This window comes from Carcharhinus amblyrhynchos, chromosome 6 (genome assembly GCF_965287045.1).
Source record: "Carcharhinus amblyrhynchos chromosome 6, sCarAmb.v2.hapA, whole genome shotgun sequence".
In the NCBI taxonomy this organism is placed as follows: domain Eukaryota; kingdom Metazoa; phylum Chordata; class Chondrichthyes; order Carcharhiniformes; family Carcharhinidae; genus Carcharhinus; species Carcharhinus amblyrhynchos.
The window spans coordinates 67,955,840-67,969,439 of NC_137329.1; the positions used below are offsets into that span (position 1 = coordinate 67,955,840).

Genomic DNA, 13,600 nt, shown 5'->3' on the forward strand with positions numbered 1-13,600 from the left:
GAAAATCAGGGCAGAAATCAAGTGGATGATTCTGATGTGGCGTTCAAGCTGTGGGGCTGAACAAGCATTTAGCACCATCTGTTGTCTGAAATCAATATGTATGCATTATGTTCTCTCTGAGCTCAGCTTTGTTTAAAACGCTGTGTTCATTGAACATGATAGAGTCACCACTGTGCATTTGCCATATGCATTCATGCCAGCTTTTGCATTCCCCAAATTCAGTCGTGTCAGTAGTGTCTTTTTCTCTCTCCCCACATGCTGTCTGATGTGGAGAGGTCCAACATTTTCTGCTTTTATTTCATATTTCAAGCTTGTGCAGTATTTTGATTTTCTATTTTCGTGCTATGCTTGCTGGATGCAGTAAAATTTAATGGGCACGAAGGAGCTGATAAATCAATGAGAGATTGCAAAGTGGGCAGGTTGGCAGTGCTTGGAATCAAGACAAGGAGCATATCAAATGTATCAGTTCCAACAAGACAAAGGGGAAAACCAGCATAGGAAGTAATTACAGGAAAGAAATTCTAAATCTAAGAGCTATAGTCTCTCTGCGTCAATGTGTGCATTGTTGTTTTACAAATACGTCTGACTGAAGGGTTCAAGTGTGATGTACATTCTATTTCAGTGCACATGCAAGTACATTCCACAACAACAAAAAAAGGAAACTCACCAGTTGTTAGGACTGCTGTATGCTGTATTCTGTGCGTAACTTGCAACAAGCATTTTTCTTCTCAGACACAGATAAAGGCATTACACCTTGGTACATATTACAGGGACAAAAAAAAGGATTCTCCACCTCTCAAACAAGTTTAGAAAAACAAAAAAAGATAAATAAAACAAGAAACTTCTGCAAAAAAGTCTAAACAACCTAGTATCTTACAGCAAAACCTGCATAAATACATAAAATTACTGGGCACCTCGGAAAAATGTGTTTGTTCCCGTTAGTTTAGCTGGGTCCCAAGGCATAATTGGTGCATGCACTCCATTAAATGTGACTCATGTGTGCACATTTTGAGGTATCATTGCTCAACGAGAGAGCTCTGTACAAATACAACATCTGAAAATATATCTGCAGCAGGGGACTTGCAACTTGTTTTATCCAGATGGTGCAGGAAAGACATTAACACTTGGTTAAAAATTGTCAACACCTGACTGTGACCCACCCTATATTATAAACAAAGGGCCAGCTGTAAAGCTCATCAAAATATGCTGAAGGTGCTTAAAAAAGTCCAATTTCAAACTGACTAAACAGGTTTCAATATAATTAAAATTACTTTAAAAGAAGGCGTGAAAGATTAAATACTTAACTTTTAAAAGTAATGACATTCTTGTCCTTTTGCTAAAGATCTGAACTGCTTGCGTGTCTCTGAGGGTGATGTATTGTGAAAATTAGCATTCCCTCCCCACTTAACGATCCCGATCATCCACCACTAGCTCCACCCAGCTCCCTTTTAATCTGCATTACTTCTTCTCCACAAGCTCCTCTACCAGGTCCCTATTGTTCCGCCAGTATCCAAACTGCCTCTCCTCAGCTATCCTTGTTGCAATTTCCCCCAGCCACTACTCCATCTCCACTAAATATGAGGGGGTTACTTTGAACACACTGGAGCACACAACTGTCTTGAACTTTACTTTTTTCTCAACATTATTCTTAGCCATATTCTTCACACCGGTCCTTCAAAATGTGGGTGCGTGGCATTGTTGGCAGAGTGCTGTGCACATCAGTTATGACCATGGTCCTCTTTAAAGCAAATAACTTGACAATACTTCCATGAAAGTCAGTAACTTGGGACTAGCTGCTGTCCTTTGAATCCTCCAAGAAAGATGCGGCAGTGTAAATTCCAGGCAGCTCTTGCCCAGTTGCTCTGATGTCAGGAGCCACTTGCCTGGTGCATGCAGTACAGATGTAATCCTCATTCTCTGCCATTTCAGAAGAGACACCCACACAGACCTGGTGGAACCATTCATCACAGCCGCCATCACACTGCACCCAGTCAACCTGCAGCACACAGACCCAGTAAATAATGTTATTTGCAAAATATATACCTTTCCACTCAATACCAACATTGGATAATACATTAATTTCAAGAGTAAAACAGAGTCACTACAGGAATGTAATCAAGGTAGACTGTTTAAAAACTACAAATATAAACAGAAAATACTGGAAGCACTCAGCAAGTCATGCAGCATCTGTGAGACAGAAACAAACTAAATATTTCGTATCTGTGATTTTTTAGTAGAACTTCGGCTGAGTATTGCCAGCACTTTTTGTTTTTACTTCAGTTTGCAGCATTCACAGTACTTAAAAATGACATTGCATAGGGCGCAATGGGTAAAAGCAACAGACTCGCTGCAGATCAAACTTACTCTTGCAGCTCAAATGGAACTTTTAAATTTAAGTTTGAAAATAACCAAGTTTCTAAACAAAAAAAACACATGTCTGTTGCATCACCAGCTTGATCTGGGATAGTCTGCGTGGCTTCGTCAAAGAGAGATCATGCCGAACAAATTTAATTGATTTCTTTGAGGGAGGTGATCAGGTGTGTAAACAAGGATAGTGCAGTCGATGTAGTTTATATGGATTTCAGCAAAGCTTTTGACAAGGTACCACATTGGACTCTTGTAAAGAAGGTAAATTCATGTGGGAATACAGGATAATTTGATAAAGTTAATTTAAAATTGGCTCAGTTGACACAGGATGACGACAGTCACTAAAGGCTGTTTTAGTGACTAGAAGCCAGTGTCCAGAGGCATACCACAGAGATCTGTGTTAGGCCCCCTATCATTCATCATTTATATAAATGACATTGATGACTACATGGGTGTTAGAATCAGTAAGTTTGCGGATGACAAAGATCGGACGGGTGGTTAGCAGTGAGGCAAAATGTCTTGGGCTACAAGATGATGCAGTGGAATAGTCAAATAGGCAGAAAAGTGGCAGGTGGAATTTCACAGTGGGAAGTGTGAGGTGATACAATTTGGAAGTAGTAATTTGACAAGGAAGTACTCAGTGAATGGCAAGACACTCAGAAGTTCTGTGTAACAAAGGGACCTTGGCGTGTTCGTCCACAAATCTCTGAAGGCAGGAGGGCATGTTAGTAGGGTGGTGAAAATGGCATTTGTGACACTTTCCTTTATCAATCGAAGCAGATTACAAAAGCAGGAAATTCATGTTGGAGTTGTATAGAACTTTCGCGAGTCTACAGCTAGAGTTCTGTATGCAGTTCTCTTTGCCACATTATAGGAAGGATGTGATTGCACTGAGGGGGGGGGGGGGGGGGCGCAGAGGAGATTCACTAGAATGCTGCCTGGGATGGAACATTTAAGTTAAGAGAGGTTGAGTAGCCTTGGGTTGTTTTCGTTGCAACAGAGAAGACTGAGGGCTGACCTGATCAAGGTGTACAAGATTATGAGAGTCATGGACAAAATGGAAAGGAGCAACTGTTCCCCTTAGTTGAAGGGTTAGTCACGAGGGGACATAGGTTCACGGTGAGGGGCAGAATGTGAAGAAAAACCTTTTCACCCAGAGGGTGGTGACAGTCTGGAATATGCTGCCTGGGAGATGGTAGAGGCAGGTTGCCTTTAGAAATATCTGGATGAGCACTTGGCACATCATAACATTCAGGTCTCTGGGCCAAGTGTTGGCAGATGGAATTAGCTGGAGTTCCGAATATGTTGGTGCAGACTTAACGGACCGAAGTGCCTCTTCTGCGCTGCATGATTCTATGGTCACTTTCATCATACAGGTCAACAAACACTGGGATTGTCTTTGATTTGGGCTAGGCCTGGTGTTTGCCAACATCATTCAGTTCAGAATGATCCAGGCATTTCTCAATGCTCCTTCGACTGAGAAATTACTGTGTTTGGGACTCTCACAATGATGTTTTGATCACAGTATTAGCAGTAGAAGTCAGATGGGAGCTAACATAAGGAAGTAATGGATGCCAACAGAATGCTTTTGAGATAGTTTCTTGCAGTAGCACATTCTGAGACCAGAGAGCAGTTTATATTGGATCGGTATTGTGTAATATGACAGGATTAAATAACAACCTCAGAGTAAAGACACCCCAAGCGACCACAATATCACTAAACCTTATGTCCATTTTGAAAGGGAGAAGAGTGAGTCTTAGACTAGTATTTTAAACTTAAATAAGGGAATGGGACAGCAAGGTAGCACAGTGGTTAGCACTGCCGCTCCACAGCTCCTGGGGCCTGGGTTTGATTCCCGGCTTTGGTCACTGTCTGTGTGGAGTTTGCACATTCTTCCTGTGTCTGTAGGTTTGCTCCGGTTTCCTCCCACAGTCCAAAGATGTGTGGGTTAGGTTAATTGGCTATGCTAAATTGCCCCTTAGTGTCCCGGGATATGTAGGTTAGAGGGATTAGCGGGTAAATATGTGGGGATATGGGAGTAGAGCCTGGGTGGGATTGTGATCGGTGCAGACTTGATGGGCTGAATGGTGTCTTTCTGTACTGTAGGGTTTCTATGATTCTATGAACTATGTGGACATGAAAGCTGAGCTAGCTGAAGTGAACTGGAATACTAGTCTAGAGGATAGAAAATAAGCAATGACCACCATTTAAAGGGATATTTCACAATATTCAGAATAAGTATACTGCAACTATAAAGAAGAATTTGAAGGGGAGGATCAACCACCCGTGTTAAACTGAACAAATTAAGAAAAGCATCAAACAATGGCAGGTCAGATAACTGGTCAGAAATTAAAAACAGCAGAGAATGACTGAAAGATTAATCAGGAGAGAGAAATATGAGTACAGGGGAAAAATAACTAGAAATGTTAAAACAGATAGCAAGAGTTTCTACAGGTATTTAAAAGAAAATACTTAAGTAACATGCGCGTTGGCCCTTGAGAGAGTGAAATTAGGGAATTAGTTGTATCTAGAACATCGAACAGTACAGTAAGGCCCTTCAGCCCTCAATGTTGTACTGAGCTATGTCCAAATCCAAGATCAATCTATCCCACTCCCTATCATTCTGGTGTGCTCCATGTTTCTATCCAATAACTGCTTGAAAAGTTCCTAAAGTGTCCGACTCCACTATCACAGCAGGCGGTGCGTTCTACACCCCAGTCACTCTGAGTAAAGAATCTACCTCAGACATCCCTCCTATATCATCTCCCACCATGAACCTTATAGTTATGCCCCCTAGTAACAGCTACATCCACCCGAGGAAATAGTCTCTGCATGTCCATTCTATCAATCCCCCTCATCATCTTATAAACCTCTATTAAGTCGCCTGTCATTCTCCTCCGCTCCAAAGAGAAAGAGCCTCAGCTCCCTCAACCCTTTCTCATAAGACCTACCCTCCAAACCAGGCTGCATCCTGGTAAATCTCCTCTGCACTTTCTCCAGTGCTTCCACATCCTTCTTATAGTGAGGTGACCAGAACTGCACACAATATTCAAAATGTGGTCTAACCAAGGTCCGGTTTAGTTGCAGCATAACCCCACGGCTCTTAAACTCAAATCCCCTGTTAATAAATGCTAACACACTATAAGCCTTCTTCACGGCTCTATCCTCGAGTGGCAACCTTCAGAGATCTGTGGATACGAACCCCAAGATCTCTCCGTTCCTCCACATTCCTCAGAACCCTGTAATCTGCGTTCAAGTTTGTACTACCAAAATGAATCACCTGCCACTTTTTTGCCCAGCTCTGCATCCTATCAATGCCTCTTTGCAGCCTACAAGAGCCCTCCACCTCATCCACTACTCCACCAATCTTGGTATCATCAGCAAATTTACTAACCCACCCTTCAGCTCCCTCTTCCAAGTCATTGATAAAAATCACAAATAGCAGAAGACCCAGCACTGATCCCTGTGGTACACCGCTGGTAACTGTCCTCCAGTCTGAAAAATATTCCCTCCACCACCACCCTCTGTCTTCTATGACACATCCAGTTACTTATCCAATCGGCCAAATTTCCTTCTATCCCACACCTCCTTATTTTCTTCATGAGCCTACCATGGGGAACCTGATCAAACGCCTTACTAAAATCCATGCATACGACATCAATTGCTCTACCTTCGTCCACACTCTTAGTTACCTCCTCAAAGAATTCAATCAAATTTGAGAGGCAGGACTTACCCCTCACGAAACCGTGCTGACTATCGCGGATTAAGCGGCATCTTTCCAAATGGTCATAAATCTGACCACCGAAGTAAGACTAACTGGCCTATAATTACCAGGGTCGTTCCTATTTCCTTTCTCGAAGAGAAAGACTCTCTAGTCCTCTGGCACAATCCCCGTGGATAGTGAGGACCCAAAGATCTAAGCTAAAGGCTCTGCAGTCTCATCCCTTGCCTCCCAAAGTATCCTAGGATGTATCCCATCTGGCCCGGAGGACTTATCGACCCTCAGGTTTTTCAAAATTGCTAATACATCTTCCCTCAGAACATCTACCTCCTCCATCCTATCAGCTATATCACACACTCATCCTCAAAAACATGGTCCCTCTCCTTAGTGGGCACTAAAGAAAAGTATTCATTCAACGCCTCACCTATCTCTTCTGACTCTATGCACAAGTTCCCACTACTATCCTTGACTGCCCCTAACCTCACCCTGGTCATTCTTTTATTTCTCACGTAAGAGAAAAAAGCCTTGGGGTTTTCCTTGATCCGACCCACCAAGGACTTCTCACGCCCCCTTTCAGCTCTTCTAAGCCCTTTTTTAACTCATTCCTAGCTGCCTTGTAACCTCAAGCTACCCAACTGAACCTTGTTTTCTCATGCATACATGTGCTTCCTTTTTCCTCTTAACAAGACATTCAACCTCCTTTGTGAATCGTGGTTCCCTCACTCGGCCATTATCTCCCTGCCTGCCAGGGACATACCTACAAAGGACACGCAATATCTGTTCCTGGAAAAAGCTCCACTTTTCATTTGTGCCCATGCCTGACAGTTTCTGTTCCCATCTTATGCTCCCTAATTCTTGCCTAATCACATCATAATTACCCCTGCCCCAATTATGAACCTTGCCCTGCTGTGTGACCCTATCCCTCTCCATTGCAATAACGAAGGACATCGAATTGTGGTCACTATCTCCAAAGTGATCTCCCACAAACAAATCTAACATTCGGCCCAGTTCATTACCCAGTATCAAGTCCAATGTGGGCGCCTCTTGATGGCTTATCTACATATTGTGTCAGGAAACCCTCCTGCACACACTGTACAAAAAGTGTCCCATCCAAACTATTCGCCCTATAAAGGTTCCAATCAATATTCGGAAAGTTAAAGTCACCCATGATAACTACCCTGTGACCTCCACACCTATCCATAATCTGCTTTGCTATTTCCTCCACCACATCTTTATTACTATTTGGGGGCCTATAGAAAACTCCTAACAACGTGACCAATCCTTTCCTAATTCTAACTTCAGCCCATATTACCTCAGTAGGCAGATCGCCCTCGAAATGCCTTTCAGCAGCCGTTAAACTATCCTTGATTAACAATGCTACTCCTCCAACTCTTCTACCGCTTTCCCTACTCTTACTGAAACATCCATACCCCGGAACTGCCAACAACCATTCCTATCCCTGTTCTAACCATGTCTCCATAATGGCCACAACATCATTGTCCCAAGTACTAATCCACGCTCCAAGTTCACCTACCCTATTCCTGATGCTGCTTGCATTGAAGTAGATACACTTCAACCCACCATCCTGTCTGCCTGTTCACTCCTGTGACCTTGATACCTTCCTCAGTACCTCACAACCCTTAACCCTGGCTTTTGGACTATAGCTCATTTTTCCATCCCCCTAACAAATTAGTTTAAACCGACCCAAAGAGCCGTAGCAAATTTCCCTTCCAGGATATTACTGCCCTTCTGGTTCAGGCGCAAATTGTCCTGTTTGTACAGGTCCCACCCTCCCCAGAATGTGCTCCAATTATCCAAATAAATGAAACCCTCTCTCCTAGACCATCCCTGCAGCCACATGTTAATCTGCACTCTCTTCCCTGTTCCTCAATTCACTAGCACATGGCACCGGCAACAAACCGCAGAACATAAGAACATAAGAAATAGGAGTAGGAGTAGGCCATCTCACCCTTCGAGCCTGCCCTGCCATTCAATAAGGTCATGGCTGATCTGAAAGTGATTCAGTTCCACTTACCTGCCTGCTCCCCATAACCCTTAATTCCCTTGTCTATCAGAAATCTATCTGCCTGTGACTTAAACATATTCAACAAGGTAGCTTCCACCGCTTCAATGGCCAGAGAATTCCAGAGATTCACTACCCTCAGAGAAGTTCCTCCTCAACTCTGTTCTAAACTGACTAGTTTGGGGGCGTTTAAGAGATCTCTGGATAGGTTTATGGACGAAAAGGGATTGGTATAGGCTAGTGGGTCATTGTTTTTGTAACTGGTCGGCGCAACATCGTGGGCCGAAGGGCCTGTTCTGCGCTGTAATGTTCTATGTTCTATGTTCTATGACCCCCCTCCACTTATTTTGAGGCTGTGTCTTCTAGTTCTTGTTTCCTTTCTAAGTGGAAAGAATCTCTCTGCCTCTACCCTATCTAGTCCTTTCATTGTCTTAGATGTCTCTATAAGATCACCCCTCAGCCTTCTAAACTCCAACGACTACAGGCCCAATCTACTCAATCTTTCCTCATAAGCTAACTCCCTCATCTGTGGTATCAACCTGGTGAACCTTCTCTGTACTCCCTCCAAGGCCAATATAGCCTTTCGCAAATAAGGGGACCAAAATTGCACAGTACTCTCGTTGCGGCCTCATCAATACCTTGTACAATTGCAGCAAGACCTCCCTGCTTTTATACTCCATCCCTCTCGCGATAAAGGCCAACATTCCATTTGTCTTCTTGATCACCTGCTGCACCTACAGACTGAGTTTTTGCGATTCATGCACAAGGACCCCCAGGTCCCTCTGCACAGTAATATGTTATAATTTTTCACCATTTAAATATTAGTCCATTTCACTATTATTCCTTCCAAAGTGAGTAACCTCGCACTTGCCAACGTTATACTCCATCCGCCAGATCCTCGCCCACTCAATTAGCCTATCCAAATCTCTCTGCAAACTTTCCACATCCTCCACGCAATTCGCTTTCCCACTCATCTTCGTGTCATCAGAAAACTTTGTTACCTTACATTTGGTCCCTTCTTCAGATCATCTATGTATATGGCAAACAGTTGAGGCCCCAGCACCGATCCCTGCAGCATGCCACTTGTCACCAACAGCCAACCAGAAAAGCACTCATTTATTCCAACTCTCTGCGTCCTATTAGATAACGAATCCTCAATCCACGCTAACACTTTAACCCCCAACTCCATGTACCTTAATCTTCTGCAGCAACCTTTTGTGAGGCACATTATCGAACGCCTTCTGGAAATCTAAAAATACCACATCCACCAGTTCCCCTCTGTCTATCGCACTCATCTTCATAAAAATCCAGTAAATTCGTCAAACATGACTTTCCCTTCATGAATCTGTGCTGCATCTGCTTGATCAAACCATTCTTTTCCAGATGTCTTGCTATTTCTTCTTTAATGATAGATTTCAGCATTTTCCCAACTATGGTCGTTAAGCTAACTGGCCTGTAGTTACCCACCTTTTGACTACTTCCTTTTTCAAACAGCGGCGTATCAGTAGCTATTTTCCAATCAGCTGGCACTTCCCCAGAGTCCAGCAAATTTTGATAAATTACTACTAACGCACCTGCTATTACATCTGCCATTTCTTTCAGTACCTTGGAATGCATTCCATCCGGGTCTGGGGACTTGTCTACCTTTAGTCCCATTAGTTTACCAAGCACTACCTCTTTAGTAATAGTAATCGTTTTAAGGACCTTACCCCCTACAGTCCCATGACCGTTAATGTTCGGTAAGCTATTTGTGAGCTTTAACGTGAAGAGATGACAACATGCTTTGTCCTGGCTCTCAGCTTCCATCCTAGCTCTCCAAATCCCTGTAGTCTAATAAGGATTAGGGGCAGCATGGTGGCACAGCAGTTAGCACTGCTGCCTCTCAGCACCAGGGGCTCAAATTCGACTCTGGCCTTGGGTGACTGTGTGGAGTTTGCACATTTTCCATGTTTGTGTGGGTTTCCTTCCATAGTCCAAAGATGTGCAGGTTAGGTGGACTGACCATGCTAAATACTCAGGGTTATGCAGATAGGGCAGGGAGGTGGGCCTGGGTAAAATGCTCTTTTGGAGAACCAATACAGAGTTGATGTGCATTCTGCACAGTAGAGATTTTATGGCGGATAAAATGAATAAATATTTTGCCTCCGTCTAAACTGTAAAGGATACAAAAAAATCCAGTAATCACTGCAGACTAACATTTTGTGGCTTATTCCCAAGAGTACCTAGATCCCTCCACACCTTGAAATTCTGCAATCATTTTCAGTTGAAGTAAAAAAAATTCTACTTTCTTATTCTTCCTGCCAAAATTAAAAACTTCACACTTTCCCACATCATACTCCATCTGCTAGATGTTTGCCTACTCACTCAACCTATCTATATCCATCTACAAACTCACTATGTCTTCTTTGCAACATACCTATCTGCAAAGTTACCTACCGTGCCTTTTCAGTTCCCTCATCAAAATCACTGATATAAATTCCAGGAGAGGGGAACTTGGTGAAATTACAACTACTAGGCAAACTGATGGAGCTATGTGGTAAGAAGTTTCTGGGTCCTGATGGACTTCATCCTGGTTCTTAAGAGGTGATTAATGAGTTAGAAGATGTGTTACTGTTCATTTGTTGGAGTTCTTTAAAGAAGTGACGTGCTGTGGATAGAGATTAACCTATTGATGTACTGTTCTTGGATTTTCAGAAATTATTTGATAAATTATTTGCCACAACAAAGGCTATTAGAGAAAATAAAGGCTCATGGTATGGGGGTAACGTATCAGCCTGGGTCGAAGATTGGCTGGCAAAAAATGGAGAGTACGCATAAATGAATCTTTGTCTTATTGGCAGGATGTGATGAATGGAATTCCACAGGGGACCTCAACTTTTTACAATTTATATCAGTAGCTTTGATGAGGGGACTGAAGGCATGGTACGTAACTTTGCAGATGACAAAGATAGGTCAGAAAGCATGTCGCAAAGACATAATGAGTTTGCAGAAAGATACAGATGGGTTAAGTGAGTAGGCAAACATCTGAATGATAGAGTATAATGTGAGAAAGTGTGAAGTTTTTAATTTTGGCAGGAAGAATAAGAAAGTAGAATTTTCTTTATTTAAACTGAGAATGATAGCAGAATTCTTAAGTGCAGAGGGATTGAAGTACTCTTGGGCATGAGTCACAAAACTTAAGTCTGCAGGTGCAGCATGTAATCAAGATGGCTAATATTATGTAAGGACTGAACATGAAATTAATGATGTAATGCTTCAGTTATACAGGGCATTGGTGTGATCACATCTCTAATACTGTGTACAGGTTTAGTCTCCTTATTTAAGGAAGGATGTTTCCTCTCAGAAGGTTGAGACACTTTGGAACCCTTTGTCTCAAAAATTGGTGAAAGTGAGGTCCCTGAATATTTTAAAGATTTATTGCTGTTAGGCAACAAAATCAAAGGTTATCATGGGTAGGCACAATCAACAAATTGGACAGGCTAGGCAGATCAACAATGATCTCATTGAATGGTGGAGTGAGCTTGATGTACTAAATAGCCTACTTCTGCTCCTATTTTGTACATTCAGGAGGGAAAGGGATGGAAGCTGGTAGCAGCACAAGTTGGTGGCAGGGTCAGCAAGTGAAGAAGGGGCAGTTAGAGGAAAAATGAAGACAAAAAAGGGAGGAGAGTGGTAGCATTAATTGAGTGTTTTTGCATGAACTGAACTGGAGTGGAGTGGGGGCTGTACAAGAATATACCTGCTGAATTGGATGAGGGTCAGAGAATGGGGAGTTGATCTGGGTACAATGCCTCTGTAAACAGGACCGAGAAGGGGCAAGATATTTTTGTGATTTGGCGAAGTAGCTAGATGTGGAAACGTGACTCCTATAATAACCTGAGTAAACTGTGAACAGAATATTGAAAATCCAACTGATGTTGTTTTTCCTTTCCAAAGTTAAAAATATATTAATTGTGTGATATAAAAATGCTTAAAATAACTTAAGTAGCTAATGGCCATTCACTCATTAACAACTTGCTCAAATTACAATTGATCTTAAATGTCCAACAGTCTAATAGTGAAAGGATACTTACAACAAATAATCTGTTCACAACTGTAAAGGGAATAATGATGTGGAGTTGCCGGCATTGGACTGGGGTAGGCACAGTAAGTAGTTTCACAACATCAGGCTAAAGTCCAACAGGTTAATTTGGTGCACGAGCTTTCGGAGTGTTGCCCCTTCATCAGGTGAGTGATGAAGTGTAACACTCCGAAAGCTTGTGCTCCCAAATAAACTTGGACTTTAACCTGGTTTGTGAGGCTGCTTACTGTAAAGGGGATCAGTATGAATAACAGATCAACAACATATATATTACAGGAGGAACTTGATAAATTGCCCATTACAAAGAGCATTGTATTAGAGCAAAAAATTAAGCCAAGAGCAGAATGAAGTGTTATATGAATCGCTCTTGACTCTGACCAGGACTTGTTGATTAAACTACAATTTTACATTGGTAAACCAACCTCTTCTCCACAGGGCCGCTGACAGTTCAATGCAGCACAAACAGCATTTTCATCCTCTGAGTCCTCTGCTGCAGACCAATCCTCCCGAGCTGGTAAAATCACTTTCTTTTCTTTCTTCTTTTCTAGCATTTTCTCAGCACTCTCTTTGGATCTCTCTTTTTTTTTCTTCTCTTTCTCCTCTTTGCCTAATTTCTTCCCTAGTTTGCTCTGTTCTTTCATTTTTTCAGAGTTCAGTTTTAGCTTTTTCTTTTTGGGCTTGTCAAACTTTCTCAGTTCCTTTAGTTTCTTGCTCTCCCCCAAGAACAATTCTGTTTTTTCCAGTTTTCGCTTCCGTTTTTTATCTGAAGGATCCTTGACTTTAATTTTGATGGATTTCTCGTCTGGGCCATCATCCTAAAATACACAAGTTACCAAAGGAGGAAAGAAAATTAAATTCTGCCACCATGAAGCTTTGAATCACTTTTATTTCAGTAACACAGGATGAGGAATTTCAGTTACAGAGATAGATTAGAGGAGCTGAGGCTGATTAGAGGAGAAGGCTGAGAGGAGGTTTGATTGAAGTATTCTAAACAAGAGGCCTGGACAGAGTAGGTGAAGAGAAACTATTCCTATTAGTGAAAGGATCGAGAACAAGAGGGCTGGCAAAAATAGCAATGGTGACATGATGATAAGTTTTTTTAAAAACGCAGTGTGTGGTTAGGATCTGGAATGTATTGCCCAAGAGTGTGATGGAAGCAGATTCAAAGGCAGCTTGGATAATCATCTGAGGAGAAATAAATTGCAAGGTATAGGGAAAAGCTGGGAACTGCAACTAGAACCAGCATGGATATGTTTAGCTGCATGCCTCCTTCTGCACTGTAACTATCCTATTATTCCATTCTATTCTATGAAATCTTCCAAGCACTCCACAAACTCACTTGTCGCTTTACCCTGTTCATATTTCTGTTTGCTCTTCATTTCCTCATAGTTTATTTCATTACTTTCAT

General features: G+C 42.2%; 1 protein-coding gene across 1 annotated transcript in view; it reads right to left on the reverse strand.

The window, feature by feature from the left end:
• Positions 1–361: 361 nt before the first annotated feature.
• Positions 362–13,600, reverse strand: part of kdm5a (lysine demethylase 5A) — a 278,206-nt gene continuing 264,967 nt past the window's right edge. The window contains exons 27-28 of the mRNA XM_080190586.1: positions 12,615–13,007; positions 362–1,996 (exon numbers count right to left, since the gene is read on the reverse strand). Coding sequence (XP_080046712.1) covers positions 1,790–1,996; positions 12,615–13,007 — 600 coding nt within the window. The 3' untranslated portion in view covers positions 362–1,789. The remainder of the gene's footprint in view (positions 1,997–12,614; positions 13,008–13,600) is intronic.